At 50.8% G+C, this 12,131-nt stretch overlaps 4 protein-coding genes across 4 annotated transcripts; 1 reads left to right on the forward strand and 3 right to left on the reverse strand.

Moving 5' to 3' along the window:
- Window positions 1–1,530: 1,530 nt before the first annotated feature.
- On the forward strand, window positions 1,531–2,399 carry DSM5745_01472 (gluconokinase; the record flags this gene model as incomplete). The annotated part of the gene is made up of 2 exons (XM_026743488.1): window positions 1,531–1,788; window positions 1,908–2,399. The coding sequence occupies 2 exons, from the start codon at window positions 1,531–1,533 to the stop codon at window positions 2,397–2,399; spliced, it is 750 nt and encodes a 249-aa protein (XP_026609333.1).
- Window positions 2,400–3,003: 604 nt separating this feature from the next.
- DSM5745_01473 (uncharacterized protein) lies at window positions 3,004–5,872 on the reverse strand (the record flags this gene model as incomplete). Its single annotated transcript, XM_026743489.1, has 3 exons — window positions 3,004–3,724; window positions 3,782–5,678; window positions 5,737–5,872. The coding sequence occupies 3 exons, from the start codon at window positions 5,870–5,872 to the stop codon at window positions 3,004–3,006; spliced, it is 2,754 nt and encodes a 917-aa protein (XP_026609334.1).
- A 663-nt stretch (window positions 5,873–6,535) lies between these two features.
- On the reverse strand, window positions 6,536–8,141 carry DSM5745_01474 (putative 2-oxo acid dehydrogenases acyltransferase; the record flags this gene model as incomplete). The annotated part of the gene is made up of 4 exons (XM_026743490.1): window positions 6,536–7,600; window positions 7,653–7,724; window positions 7,776–7,879; window positions 7,964–8,141. 4 exons carry the CDS (start codon window positions 8,139–8,141, stop codon window positions 6,536–6,538), a joined length of 1,419 nt encoding a protein of 472 aa, XP_026609335.1.
- A 1,686-nt stretch (window positions 8,142–9,827) lies between these two features.
- DSM5745_01475 (putative transcription factor with C2H2 and Zn(2)-Cys(6) DNA binding) lies at window positions 9,828–11,223 on the reverse strand (the record flags this gene model as incomplete). Its single annotated transcript, XM_026743491.1, has 2 exons — window positions 9,828–10,153; window positions 10,209–11,223. The coding sequence occupies 2 exons, from the start codon at window positions 11,221–11,223 to the stop codon at window positions 9,828–9,830; spliced, it is 1,341 nt and encodes a 446-aa protein (XP_026609336.1).
- Between the last annotated feature and the right edge of the window lie 908 nt (window positions 11,224–12,131).

Genomic DNA, 12,131 nt, shown 5'->3' on the forward strand with positions numbered 1-12,131 from the left:
GCACCCCATGAGCCGCTTAGCGGGCTTCCCCGGATCTCAGCCACACCCAACTGTGACTTTCCGGCCAATCACAATGCCCCGGTGTTCTGTCCTCGATGGGCGTTCAAGATGAGGTTCCGTCATCATCGAGCGGCCTGACAGGGCGGGATTCTGGAGCAGGTCAGAAGGACATGCCTTTGATAGCTCGCGTCACACCATCCAGGGCTGAAAGTGATATTTGACCAGGGTGCGAAAGTACGGATGTTTTGGCCGATTGTTACTTGTCCACGCAGCAACACGAAGAACGGGGTGCTTGCAGGTTGGGCGGCATGACCATTTCATGGCCAGTGATAGCTGGAAGAATCACTGGGCCCAGGTTGGAATACGATGAAAGCAGGTAACACTGCAGGTAGAGGCGCATTAGACAGGTCACAAAGTGCCTTAGGCACGAATCTCCATGCTTTCGCAAGGGCCTGTCCGTGCCACTGCCTTCTGGCCGTTGTTAACTTGTTATCAGGTTCGGTGCCGTCGGCCCATTTTAGGCCCGTGAGAGAATCAGAGAGATGAAACAGCCAAGGTGCTCCGTACGGCGTTCTATTGAATTCCGAAGATATCCCACGCAATAGTACATACTTGCCTAGTTCGGGATAGCGTGGGGGTACACAACGGCGAGATATGGAAGCTTTGCACAGAATGTGATTGGGCTCTGGGTCAGAATCTTCAAATTGCAGCCAATGGTTGTCCGTGCCTTGGAGATGGACATCGGAGTAGTAATTTTGCTTGTGTGCGCCGTAAGGATGAGGTATGTATCTGCCATGACAGTGACTGCTAAGTGCTTCGCCCCGGTTCCCCGGCTAAACAGTGTGACATCATACATAGATGATAGGGGCGTTCCACGGCCACCACTCAGGGACGACAGTGTTCTGATATCAAAGTGACGGAGTATTATCCTTGTACCTCGAGTGTCGCAAGTCTCTCCGGCCAAGCCAATGCCGTGCGCTGGCAAGCCTGGCAGCGTGTCGCAGCAGAATGGACGTGGGACAGAGGTATAGACGCCTAAGATCAGCCGCTAACAAACAGAACCAAACCGCTGGACTCTTCCTCGATGCTTCCATCTCTTTGTCTCCCCCACTCCCCCCCACCGGTATTGTATTCTTCTTTCACCAGCAATTAATCCCCGGATAAAGAATCGGGATGTGGCCCTGGAATCTCTACAAATACCGTCATGACCCACTGCGCAGGCCCGGTGCCGACTCCTGAGACAGCCCTGATTCACCCTTGACACAGGTACTTATACGCCGTAATCTCCTCCTGTCTTTACTCCAGCTCTTTACTCCTTTTCTCGACCCTGCCTTGCGCAAACGTGACTCGTCCATTCTAAATCACGGTAATTTGACTAAAAGCTATCCTTTGTCTCGAGGTATTACAGGCGCAACGCAATCAAACCTACACCACAACCCAACTTTGCGACGGGACTGCAGCTATCCTTCCTCAAAACTCTCTTACTTTCACTCTCTACCCTTCCTACACATACATAAAGAGATCTTCAAAATGCTCTCCGCCAGTGAACGCAATCCGACTCCGGTCATGGACCCATCGCGCACCAAAGTCTCAGCGCTGAACCATAACCACACCCACCACCACACAGTCCCCTCTGCCTCAGCACAACAACAACTCGCCAACTCCTCAATGCCCCCGCAATTCATCCAGCACATCTGGGTCGTCACCGGCCCCGCCGGCAGCGGCAAAAGCACCGTCGGCCGCTATCTCGAGCAGGAATTGGGCGTGCCCTTCTTGGAGGGCGATGATGTAAGTACCGTACCGTACCGCCGTCGTTCCTGGGAGGGGAGAACTATATATTCCAACACCACACCAGCACTTTCCCCCCCTCTTTTTACAGAAAACACGAACTAACTTCACAATCATAGTTCCACCCCCCCGCCAACAAAGCCAAAATGTCTACAGGCACCCCGCTCACAGACGCAGACCGCTGGGACTGGCTGATCTCGCTGCGCAGCGCCGCAACAACACTACTGAGCACGCCCGTGCCCATCCCAACGCCCACAAACCCCACGGCCACAGCAGCACCGCGCGGCGTGGTCGTCGCCTGCTCCGCGCTGAAGAAGAAATACCGGGACGTCATGCGCGTCGCGGCCTACGGGTCCCCCAATGTGCACATCCACTTCGTGTACCTGAAGCTTGAGGCGGAGACGCTGTATGCGCGGGTCTCGGCGCGCCAGGCGCACTATATGAAGCAGAGTATGGTTGAGAGTCAGCTGAGGGATCTGGAGGAGCCGAGGGGGGACGAGTGGGATGCGCTGACGGTGCCGGTTAAGGTGGAGATGGGGATGGGGGATGTGCAGAGGGAGGTTATGCTTGCTGTACGGGGAGTTGTGGAGGAGTATGAGAAGGCTTCATAGGGGCTTTCCTCCTCGGGATCTAGCTCTGGCTCTGGCTACGATTTGGACTCTGAATTTAAATTTGGGTCTGGACTAGAGGGCTAGGTGCATGAAACGAATATGCATGGGTGGCGTTCTTTGGCGTTTAGCTAAGATTTTGCGTTTGTCTTTGGGAATTCTGGTCTGAGCGAGTCTTACACTCATGGTTGAATCAGCCATGCGGACCCGGGAGAGGATGAAGTGAGGCGGCACTTGTGCTACTTGGACTGCTTCAATGATTTGCGGCTGTCTAGAGAGACAAATGAACTATGCTATTAGATGCTGAACAATAACATGCTTCGCTCTCTTCGCTTCTTGCCCGTCATACACCTCAATAACTATGCTTAGCTTAAAGGAAGTTGAAACGCAGCCCGTACCGCAAAGTTTTACGAATGTCGTCTCTCCGTTGCTTTCCATGACCAGCCCTACCGTATTTGCAATCCGAGTTGAATAATCCCGCTTCAGAGAACATTGGAACCAGACCATGTCCACAACAACCGGGGAAAGCCGCTTAGATTGTTTTCTGACAGGAGAAGGTTGAGATTCAGACCGTGTCCAATGGGCAGGGAAGCCCCGTAGAACAGTCCTACTCCGCAGGGTCTACCTGGGGATCTTCCTCTCGAACTGCGTCCTCGGCCACGTCCTTAAGTTTCTTGTATTCCTTCATCTGCCCTGTGAAAGGATCCCATTCCTCCAGCTTTTCATCAGGGCTGCTAAATGCGCGAAGCCAGCCCTCAAATTGCTCACGGCACTCTCGGTCGTCTAGGCTAATCGGTTCGCCAGGAATCAAGTCAACTAACCGGCGCCGGGGGTCTGACTCCGTGCATCTCTCTGCAATTACCTTGCACTGGGGGAGTGAAGCTGTGACTGGAGGTGCACATGCATGTTTACTGACATAGTAAAATAGTTTCACTTTCCGGTGGAATGCCACGACTACCGGTTTTCCTCTGGGGGCGAGGCTGGATCTGTATTCGTCCGTGTCCTGCAATTTTTGAACGACGTACTCCAACGTATTTGCCCATTCCTCGGGGCTTTCGTGCCGCTTATGTCTGAGAATCATGACCAGGCCGCTGCAGGAAAACAGCTCTGTTTTCAAAAGCCTATAACCAGTTGGTAGGAGGCACGGATAATGCGCAGCAACGATGCGGATAAATCTAAATCTGGACATGTCCGATGCTTGCAATAGACTCAGAACGTAACGCTCAAAAGCAGCCTCGAGATATTCCAAATAGAGGTAATCCGGCAGGGTAAACAGTCGCTCTGGGTCTCTGTCGTCCGGCCAGTAACGACCAAGTTCTGCTGCCTCCCTTGAATGATGTGAGAATTCGACATTGGCCTAAAAGAAGAAACAAGGTGGAACTTACTCGTTAATCATGTCCTTTTGATCTTTCCCGGGATATGGAGGCCGCTTCAGCGGTATACCAGGAAATTCGAAGCTCACTCCATTTATAACACTGCTCCGCTTCCCTATCCCTATGATGGGGCTTACCGTAAGCTCGTCTGTCTTCTTTGGTTGGCGCCACAGAGCGTTCTTGTTTTCCTTCTTGGAATCGACAGATGAGAGTAACTTGCGACCAGAGTCCAATTCCTCGAAAGTCCAGGAAGCAGTGGGCTGTTCTTCGCAGTTTGGGACTAGAGCGTAATCATCGTTGAGACGAAACTTGCGATAATAAAAGTCTCTGCAGCAGTTCGATACTTGAGCAAGGGAGAGGTATGTTTGATGGTCCGAGAACTCCATGATTCTTATCAGAATCTCGTTGGGAAACACGCGCGACTTTGTGCCTGCCAGTTTCTGATTCATCGCTGAGTCGAAGAATTGTGTCAACATGCTGCCAGTGATGAGAGGAATCACGATGTCGGAAACATCTTCATCGTCGCTATCACGGCCATGGTCGTCATCATCGTCCTCACCAGCTTCATCATCGCTATCATCGCTATCATCGCTATCATCACTATCATCGCTGTCATCGTCGTCAGTATTGCCATGATCGCCGCCGTCATCGGCATCATCAACGCCTTGAGCGTCTTGAGTGTCTCCAGGTCTGCCAATGCCGCCATCACCGTCATCATCATCGGCACTGCCTGCGGCGACGATGGCTTCTTCGGCATCATTTTTATCGTTGTTCCCTTCTTCAGCCTCTTCTGATTGGTTCCCATCTGTCGATTCTTCCCCCAGTGGAAGCTCTGTCCTTCTCGACCGCGGTCCATTGGGGTAGTTCGACTTATCCTCATCGAAGTAAAGCAGGTTCATCAATGGCGACCGTGTGACCTTGATTTCACCATCTTTACCTTTCTCGACCTGAATAAAAATGGCGTCCAAGATGGAGAATACCAAGGCTTGAAAGGATGTTAAGCCTTGATGAAGGCCACTGTCCACGACTTTAGCCACCGCAGCTTCTTCAACCTCGACAAGTTCCGTTCTGGGCGTTAAATAAACAAGGACGTTTCCGAGCCAAAAGGGATTGCTTTGAGGGGCGGATCCAGAAGCAGTACCGGGACGGTGGCACTCGTGAAGGAGTAGAGGAAGCAAAGTCTGCTCTTCTTCCGGGTGCTCATTGTCAGGGATTAGGAAGAATCCCTCACGCGAATATGTTTTGTTGACATGCTCGGGGCATACAAAAGTTACGTCGCCAGCGGCAATGGACAAAATGCCAAACGCAATCTCTCTGAAAGGAGAGGAGGTAGAAGTCCACTCGGTGTAAGACCTGTCTATAAAAGGCCGATACTCACGGCAGACGGCTAAGCTAGCTTTGACGAGCAGGTCTTGTCTGGAGTTATTGACTGGATCGAAATTTCCCCAGGCCGAAAATAAATCAACCTCCACGTTGAGAGAGTTGTATCTTTGCTTCATTTTGACGTCCACGTCGAGCATGGTGACCGTATTTGCAATAAGATCCAGCGGTGTGTTACTGGCCAAAGTCCTGCGCCTACGGCGGTCTTCGGTCAAGTAATCGTGCCAGCTAGGGTGGTGTGGTAGTCGGGAAAGGTTGAAGGACACGGATTTGTCAACAGTAAGCAGTTCACGATCAAGGTCGATGGTGTACGTCCATTCAATGGAAAAGCTACCATCACCAGCGTCCAGCAGTGCGTAGGTTGGAGGGGCTTGGAGCCTATCATCCAAAGCGCGGTAGCTTTTGGCAAACCGCTCGATGGGCGAGGACATGCCTCCAGGCTGGCCGAACTTGGGTGAAACACAGAGTATTTCGTCTTCAAACTCCTGGCCGAGACGGCTGTAGGTCTGTCTCATCTTTTCCAGCCATGCTGTGCCAGCATTAGTGTATATTTAAGCAGCATGATCTGCAATTAAGCCATGGCCTACCTCGATATTCCTCAGGGTCGGCAGGGATCTGGCGAACGATTGCCTCGCCCAAGCCTTCGGGGTAGCTGTCCCAATGGTTGTAATAGACATAGTATCTGCCATTGCAGCGGTAGATCACCAGGCCTCTGGTGCCCATGTTGACGGGAGTACGGACCGTGGTCGAATGTTCAATTAATGTAGAATATTGTGTGGTTGGAAGACTCGAGCCTGAATGGGCACCTCTCAAGGGGTGGGAAAAGGAGAGGGACAAGGTGGGTGAATGTGGGAGAAGTGTTACGGTTGGTAGGGAGTTCTGCTGCAGGTGCAGGTGCCGGGGCGGCAGTGGGAGCCTAACCAAGGCAGTACCCGCCTGCAGGCCTATTGAACATGGTCTAAGTCAACCTTCTCTTGTTAGAAGTGGCTTTCTCTAGTTATTATGGACACGGTCTGGTTTTAATATTCTCTAAAGCAGGATTATTTATGATTCATACAGCTACACATAGCTGCCCGCAGAGCACATTCCACCAACACTACTATCAACCATGGTCTAAAGCACACTTCGAAGTCATGAGCAACTTTAAGAGAACAAGTCAAACTATCTATAAAAGCTGCGATTGCGGAATAATCAAGTCATCAACATGGAAGCCTATCTACATAGCTTTGAAGTTTGTTATACCCTCCCTGCATGTTCGGGCTAGATTTATCATGTTTCATACAAACCAAGGGCGGATTGAAAAGTATGATTACCTTCTTATATTAGGTCTATCAAGCTAGGTCTAATCACTGCATCTGGGTATTCCATAGACTTCATAAAAGCAGGCTATCGCAGACTCACGAGCATCCGCTCCGGCGCCTCAATGAGCTCCTTCACTTTACCCGCCATCCTTGCCATCGTAGCACCATCGATAACGCGATGATCCGCGCTCCAGCTGAAGTTTACCACCTCGCCTTTGCTAACTTGACCAGCCTCGTTGAAAACAGGTATCGTCCTTGCCCTTCCGACGCCGAGAATCGCGAGCTCGTTGGTCACGATCACCGGGCTAACATATGTGCCTCCGATATTCCCGATGTTCGAGACTGTGATTGTGCCACCGCTGAGGTCGGCTGGTGTAAGTTTGCCTTCTTGCCCTAGTGCGCTGAGACGGGAAATCTCCTGCGCAATGTCTAGGATGGTTAGGTTGCCCACGTCCTTGATGTTGGGGACTATCAGGCCCTGCGGGGTGTCCATTGCGATTCCGATGTTGTGTCTTGGGCGTAGGATGAGTTGGGGCTTGTCGGAGTTGGAGGTATCTAGTTTGGCGTTGAGGATGGGGTACTCGGTTAGAGCGAGCGAGACGGCTTTGACGACGAATGAGAGGAATGTGATTTTTCTTGGATCGTCCTTGGAGTTGGCTATTCTCTTGCGTAGAGCTGTAATGTTGTTGATGCTAAGCTCGTCACCGAATCCGAGATGCGGGATTGTCAGGGACCGGGTCATGCTCTTGAACATCTGCGTCTGGATAGGCGTTAGGCTAACAGCTGTTTCAGCCTGCGGGGATGTTGAGGGCGATGGTGATGGAGCTGTGCTCGGCGCGTCTCGCGCTGCAATAAAACGGTGGATATCCTCCTTGAGCACTCGGCCATCCCTGCCAGTTCCATTCACATCCTCGATGTTCACCTTGAACTGCTTGAGGAGCCCGCGGACAGCGGGGGTTGCAAGTGTAGCATGGCGTGACTTTGGAGCACTGTTTGGGGGTGGCGGGGCTGAGGTATCTGGTAATGGGACACTCGGTTGGGGTACTGTTTGCGAGTCTATCGTGGTCCGCGCTGGTGGAGAGGTCTCTGCGTTTGCTTCAGGAGGGTCTTCGGGATATTGAGCGTCGTTGACTTCAATGTCACAGAGCGCCTAGTCAAACCATTGTTAGCAAGTAAAACGAACAAGGTGTATAGCTTCTTACCCTCCCGGTAGGAACAGTATCATCTGCCTGAAAATGTAGCTTCTTCACCACGCCCTCATACCGCGAGGTGATCTATATATATCAGCGCCTGCTCCGCATGATCTTACAGAATGGAGAACAAACATCATCCACTGCTTTATCAGACTGGTACTGGCAAAGCGGCTTCCACTCTTCCACTCTCGCCCCTTCCTCAACGTACCACTGAATGATCTGAACTTCCGTTATCCCTGCGAAGACGAATCGAATGAGCAACGGGACATTGCAAAAAATGGGAAGTATTGGGAAGAGACGGAGCTAAAGTTCAAGCTCACCTTCTCCAACATCCTTCAGAACCTGAGACCTGATCCCTCCAAGAGCCAAAGCAGCATGGAAACTCCGCCGGGGAAAATATATCGAAGGCCGCGGTGATCGAGCACTGCTCAGCGCCGTAAGGGATTGAGAACGCGTCCTGAGGCTCGAGAGGCCTCGACTGAAGTGCAGGAGACTCATTGTCACGCAGAATAGTAATCAAATGAGAATAGGAACGAAAGACCTTCCGCTGGGAGGAATCATCAACAACACCCCTACTTATCTCCCCGCATTCTGCCTTCGAAGGGCCGACGATAGCCGCCGCCTAGCGTCATGTCACGTGTGGGTCTCTCCGCATTGTCGGCGATCCGTTGGAGACGTCACGTGTTCAGGAACGGTTCGTTTTTGTTAGGGCTCGGTAGATCGTGGTCTCGATTTAAGCATCAGGAGATCCTTAGGTTCGAGTCAAACCACCCGGGTCTAGAAATCACCGGTGGCTGAGCGGAGTGGCTCCATAATAAGGGAGCCCCTGAGCTTATGTAGGTATCTACCGTGTGGGTATTCTCCGGTAGGTAACAACATAGTTAAATGGTAGGTAGGTAAACTCCGTTGTAGGTAAATCCCGCTGTAGGTATTCCCCAGCCCTAATATGGGTCCACGTCGGTGTTTACCAACATGTAGGTAATCTCCAATATAAGAAAGGGGTTCCTGAACCATCGCAATTAACCTTGTCAACTCTCCGGAAAGTTCTAATTTCGTCTGATAAAGTTTCTCTTGCACCATGGACGTGATCCTCGACGTTCTAGATACATTTCTCTTCGACCGGGTGTACGCTTCGATCTTGCCGGCTTCGAGCACAGTCGATGATGCAGCATCAAGATCGCAGAAGATCTATAATCAAAACATCGGTCGTTATGTTCCTTTGCTGCCGTCTCCATACGTGGACGGAAGTATGTGGAAACGAGACGATATAGTGCGGCAATCGATCTCACTGTTCCTGATTGCATGGTATGCATCCTTATCCCCGCTGTGAGGATGTGCTGACCAAGGCATTTAATGATGTATAGGATTTTTGGATCGGCCATGTATCTCATCGGAAGCGTGATAGTCTACCACACGATGTTCGACAAGCGGCTCCTGCGACACCCTCATTTCCTCCCGAACCAAATCCGTCTTGAGATCAAACAGGGCGTGACCTCGATCCCGGTGATAGCCATTTTGACAGCACCTTTTTTCCTGGCAGAGGTTCGCGGCTGGTCCAAGCTATACGACTTTGCAAGCGAGGCTCCATTCCCTGCGTACACATGGCTGCAATATCCGCTGTTTGTGTGCTTCACGGACTTCGGCATCTATTGGATTCATCGGTGGTTGCATATCCCATCCGTATACCGCTGGCTTCACAAGCCGCACCACAAATGGATCGTGCCGTCGCCGTTCGCTAGCTATGCTTTCCACCCAGTAGATGGCTGGTCGCAGAGTCTTCCGTACCACATCTTCCCATTCCTGTTTCCGCTGCAGAAGAGTGCGTATATTGGGCTTTTCGTCTTTGTCACCTCGTGGACATTGTGGATCCGTAAGTCCATCTGTACCTTTGACGGGTTCCATGGGCACCCATACGGAGGTAAAAATGCTAACAAGAAACAGATGACGCCGAATACCTCACCAAATCTGTAATTGTCAACGGACCGGCCTGCCACACAATGCACCATTTGTACTTCAACTATAATTATGGACAATTCATGACCCTCTGGGATAGGTTGGGAGGGACATACCGCACGCCCAAGGAGGACGGCTTCTTGGAGAAGGAGAATCTCAAGGCCCAGAGCATCAAGCATGACTAAACATGCTTTGTATAGTAATAATAAATGTTAGACAAAGGACAGGTGTTCATCCCTTGCCTGAAGCTTTTGGTGTCTTCATATACAGAGTGCACCATTCGATGAACTCTTTCAACTTCCCCAGATCATCCGTTGCAGCGCTGTTGGTGTCCAGGTACGGAAGGCTCTTGCGCTGGCTGACAATGTCAAGGGTCGCAGTCAGCAATAACCATAGTTCTTCTGCGTGCTTCGGGTAGCCCAAAAGGAGCTTTTGCTTGTTGTTTGAGGATGTCCAATCCCATATCTGTTTCCAATTCTTGGCAGCATGACTTATCTTCTCCAACGGTACGGACCCGAAGAAATCAACTCTGGCCATGAAAGCGAGGGAATTCAGCGCTGGAGATCCTTTATTAGCATAGTTATCAATGGGAATAATGACTGGGTAACATACCGTAGATCATGATAAGTAAATGCTCCGCTGACAGTGATATTCTGGATGGTACCGGTCCCGAGTCCGGGCTTTCTAGTAGTAACCGGACCGCTTCCCTGACGGAGGGTAGAGGTAGCTCTGTTTCATAGCCCTTAGCCATGCGGCTAAACGTGGACGCATTCTCCGCCTCCCATAGCTCTGTCTTCCAAGGAAACGAACAGTCGAGCTCGAAGATCGATATCGTTGGGCGATTCTTGAAACACAGCGTGAGAAAGCCATCTGCAAGAAAGACCCATGAAGCAAGCCGTATACAGACTTCCTCTGCAAGTAATGACCTCCACAAAGAATCATCGCCCTCACTGGCTGTGGGGGCCTTTGACCGCTTCAAGTTGAAGATTCCCAAGCAACGCATCAGAGATACTAAGCTTGGATGGCGGATAATTCGAATGCGACGCCTAGTTTCCACTCTCTCTTGACCGAATTGAAGCATCTCAATAATAAGGGCAGCTTGAATGAGCTGAATCGTATTCAATTGGCTCGTAGGATCTTGGGTTGACTGAGCAGATTGGGTTGAAAGAGCAGTAACTCTTCGAAAGATATACTCCTCGGCAACATCAAGAAGTCTCAGTAACAGGACTGCTTCGTCGAGAGAATTGCTGTACGTTGCACCTGTCAAGAATGTGGAGAGTAGGAGTGGGTTGGAAACATTGCCAGGATCGAATGTAGGAAAGTGCACAACCGGGAGATGCCAGTGGAGTGAGTGAAAGAAGACTGAAACAAAAATGCCAACATTAGAGACGGTGAAGAGTGGAGCGAGCTGGGTAGCATCAAGAGGCAGCAGCGTGGTCTCAGAGTCCTCCAGTCCCATAGACTTGGAGGTTTCGACCAGCTCCATCAGGAGCTCGTTTAATTGCTTTGAGAGTTTCGTAGGCCCTGTTCCAGAGGACAGAAAGTCCATAGGTATGTAATCTTCCATTGACAATGATGATGGAAAGAAGGAGCCAGCAGCTGAAAAGTCACCAAACCAAGCGGCCATGGAATCAAGTGGTATGAGAGCATCTTGAATATGGGAATAGAGTGTTTCCAAATTTCTTCGGACAGAGCATTCTGCTGTCGTCCCAATGGCAAGTCTGTCCTTTTCCAGTTTAGGGTCGGTGAAGTGCCGAAGAAATGAGAACAGAGAGCTGTCTTTTGATGACCTAGAGGGTTGTATCGAGGACAGTGATGGGATGTCCGTCAAGTCGGATTCCGTCGGGGAAAGTCCTTGTTGCGACTCGAACGTGCAATCTAATCCTAGCAGTCGGCATCGAGAACATGGGGATCCTCTGTCACAAGACCTTTTCGTCGAAAAGCATTGCCGACAGGACTGCCTCTTCCTCCCCGGTTTAGCTGCGGGAGCAGGCTGTTGATTGTGTTTTATCGCACATGCTTTGCTGTGTCTCCGGGCGACTTCTCTGTAGGGAGGCCAATTAGAAACAGTCAATTATCTAGAGCCAAAAGACAGCATACGGTTTCAAGAAAGATTTCCCGCAGACTGGGCACGCAGAGGCCGCCTGGCCGGTATCTAATTCGTGGTCAATGGGTGAGAAAACAGGAGTCCGTACGGTATTGCTTACGGGTCACCTCATGGCGCTGTAAATGAGCTTTCCTCTGGTAAGACTTATCACACTGGGAGCACCGGAACATGGTCAAGTTCCATACTGGGACTATACAGAGACAGCATCGGATATTGAGGATAAAAGTGGAGATGGAGGATCATGTCGTTGCAGTATAGAAGAGTCATGTGACTGGCCTAAATATGATTAGTCATCGTTCTACAGCACGCATACAATTGCGGAAGAAGTACTCATTATTGGTGCTTGTCCTCGAAATGAATTGTGTGGAAATTTTCTCACAGTACTCTGAGTACTGTGGTGTACTCTATACCCAGTGTCAAAATATACG

The sequence above is a fragment of the Aspergillus mulundensis genome, assembly GCF_003369625.1.
Source record: "Aspergillus mulundensis strain DSM 5745 chromosome Unknown scaffold_0, whole genome shotgun sequence".
NCBI lineage: Eukaryota > Fungi > Ascomycota > Eurotiomycetes > Eurotiales > Aspergillaceae > Aspergillus > Aspergillus mulundensis.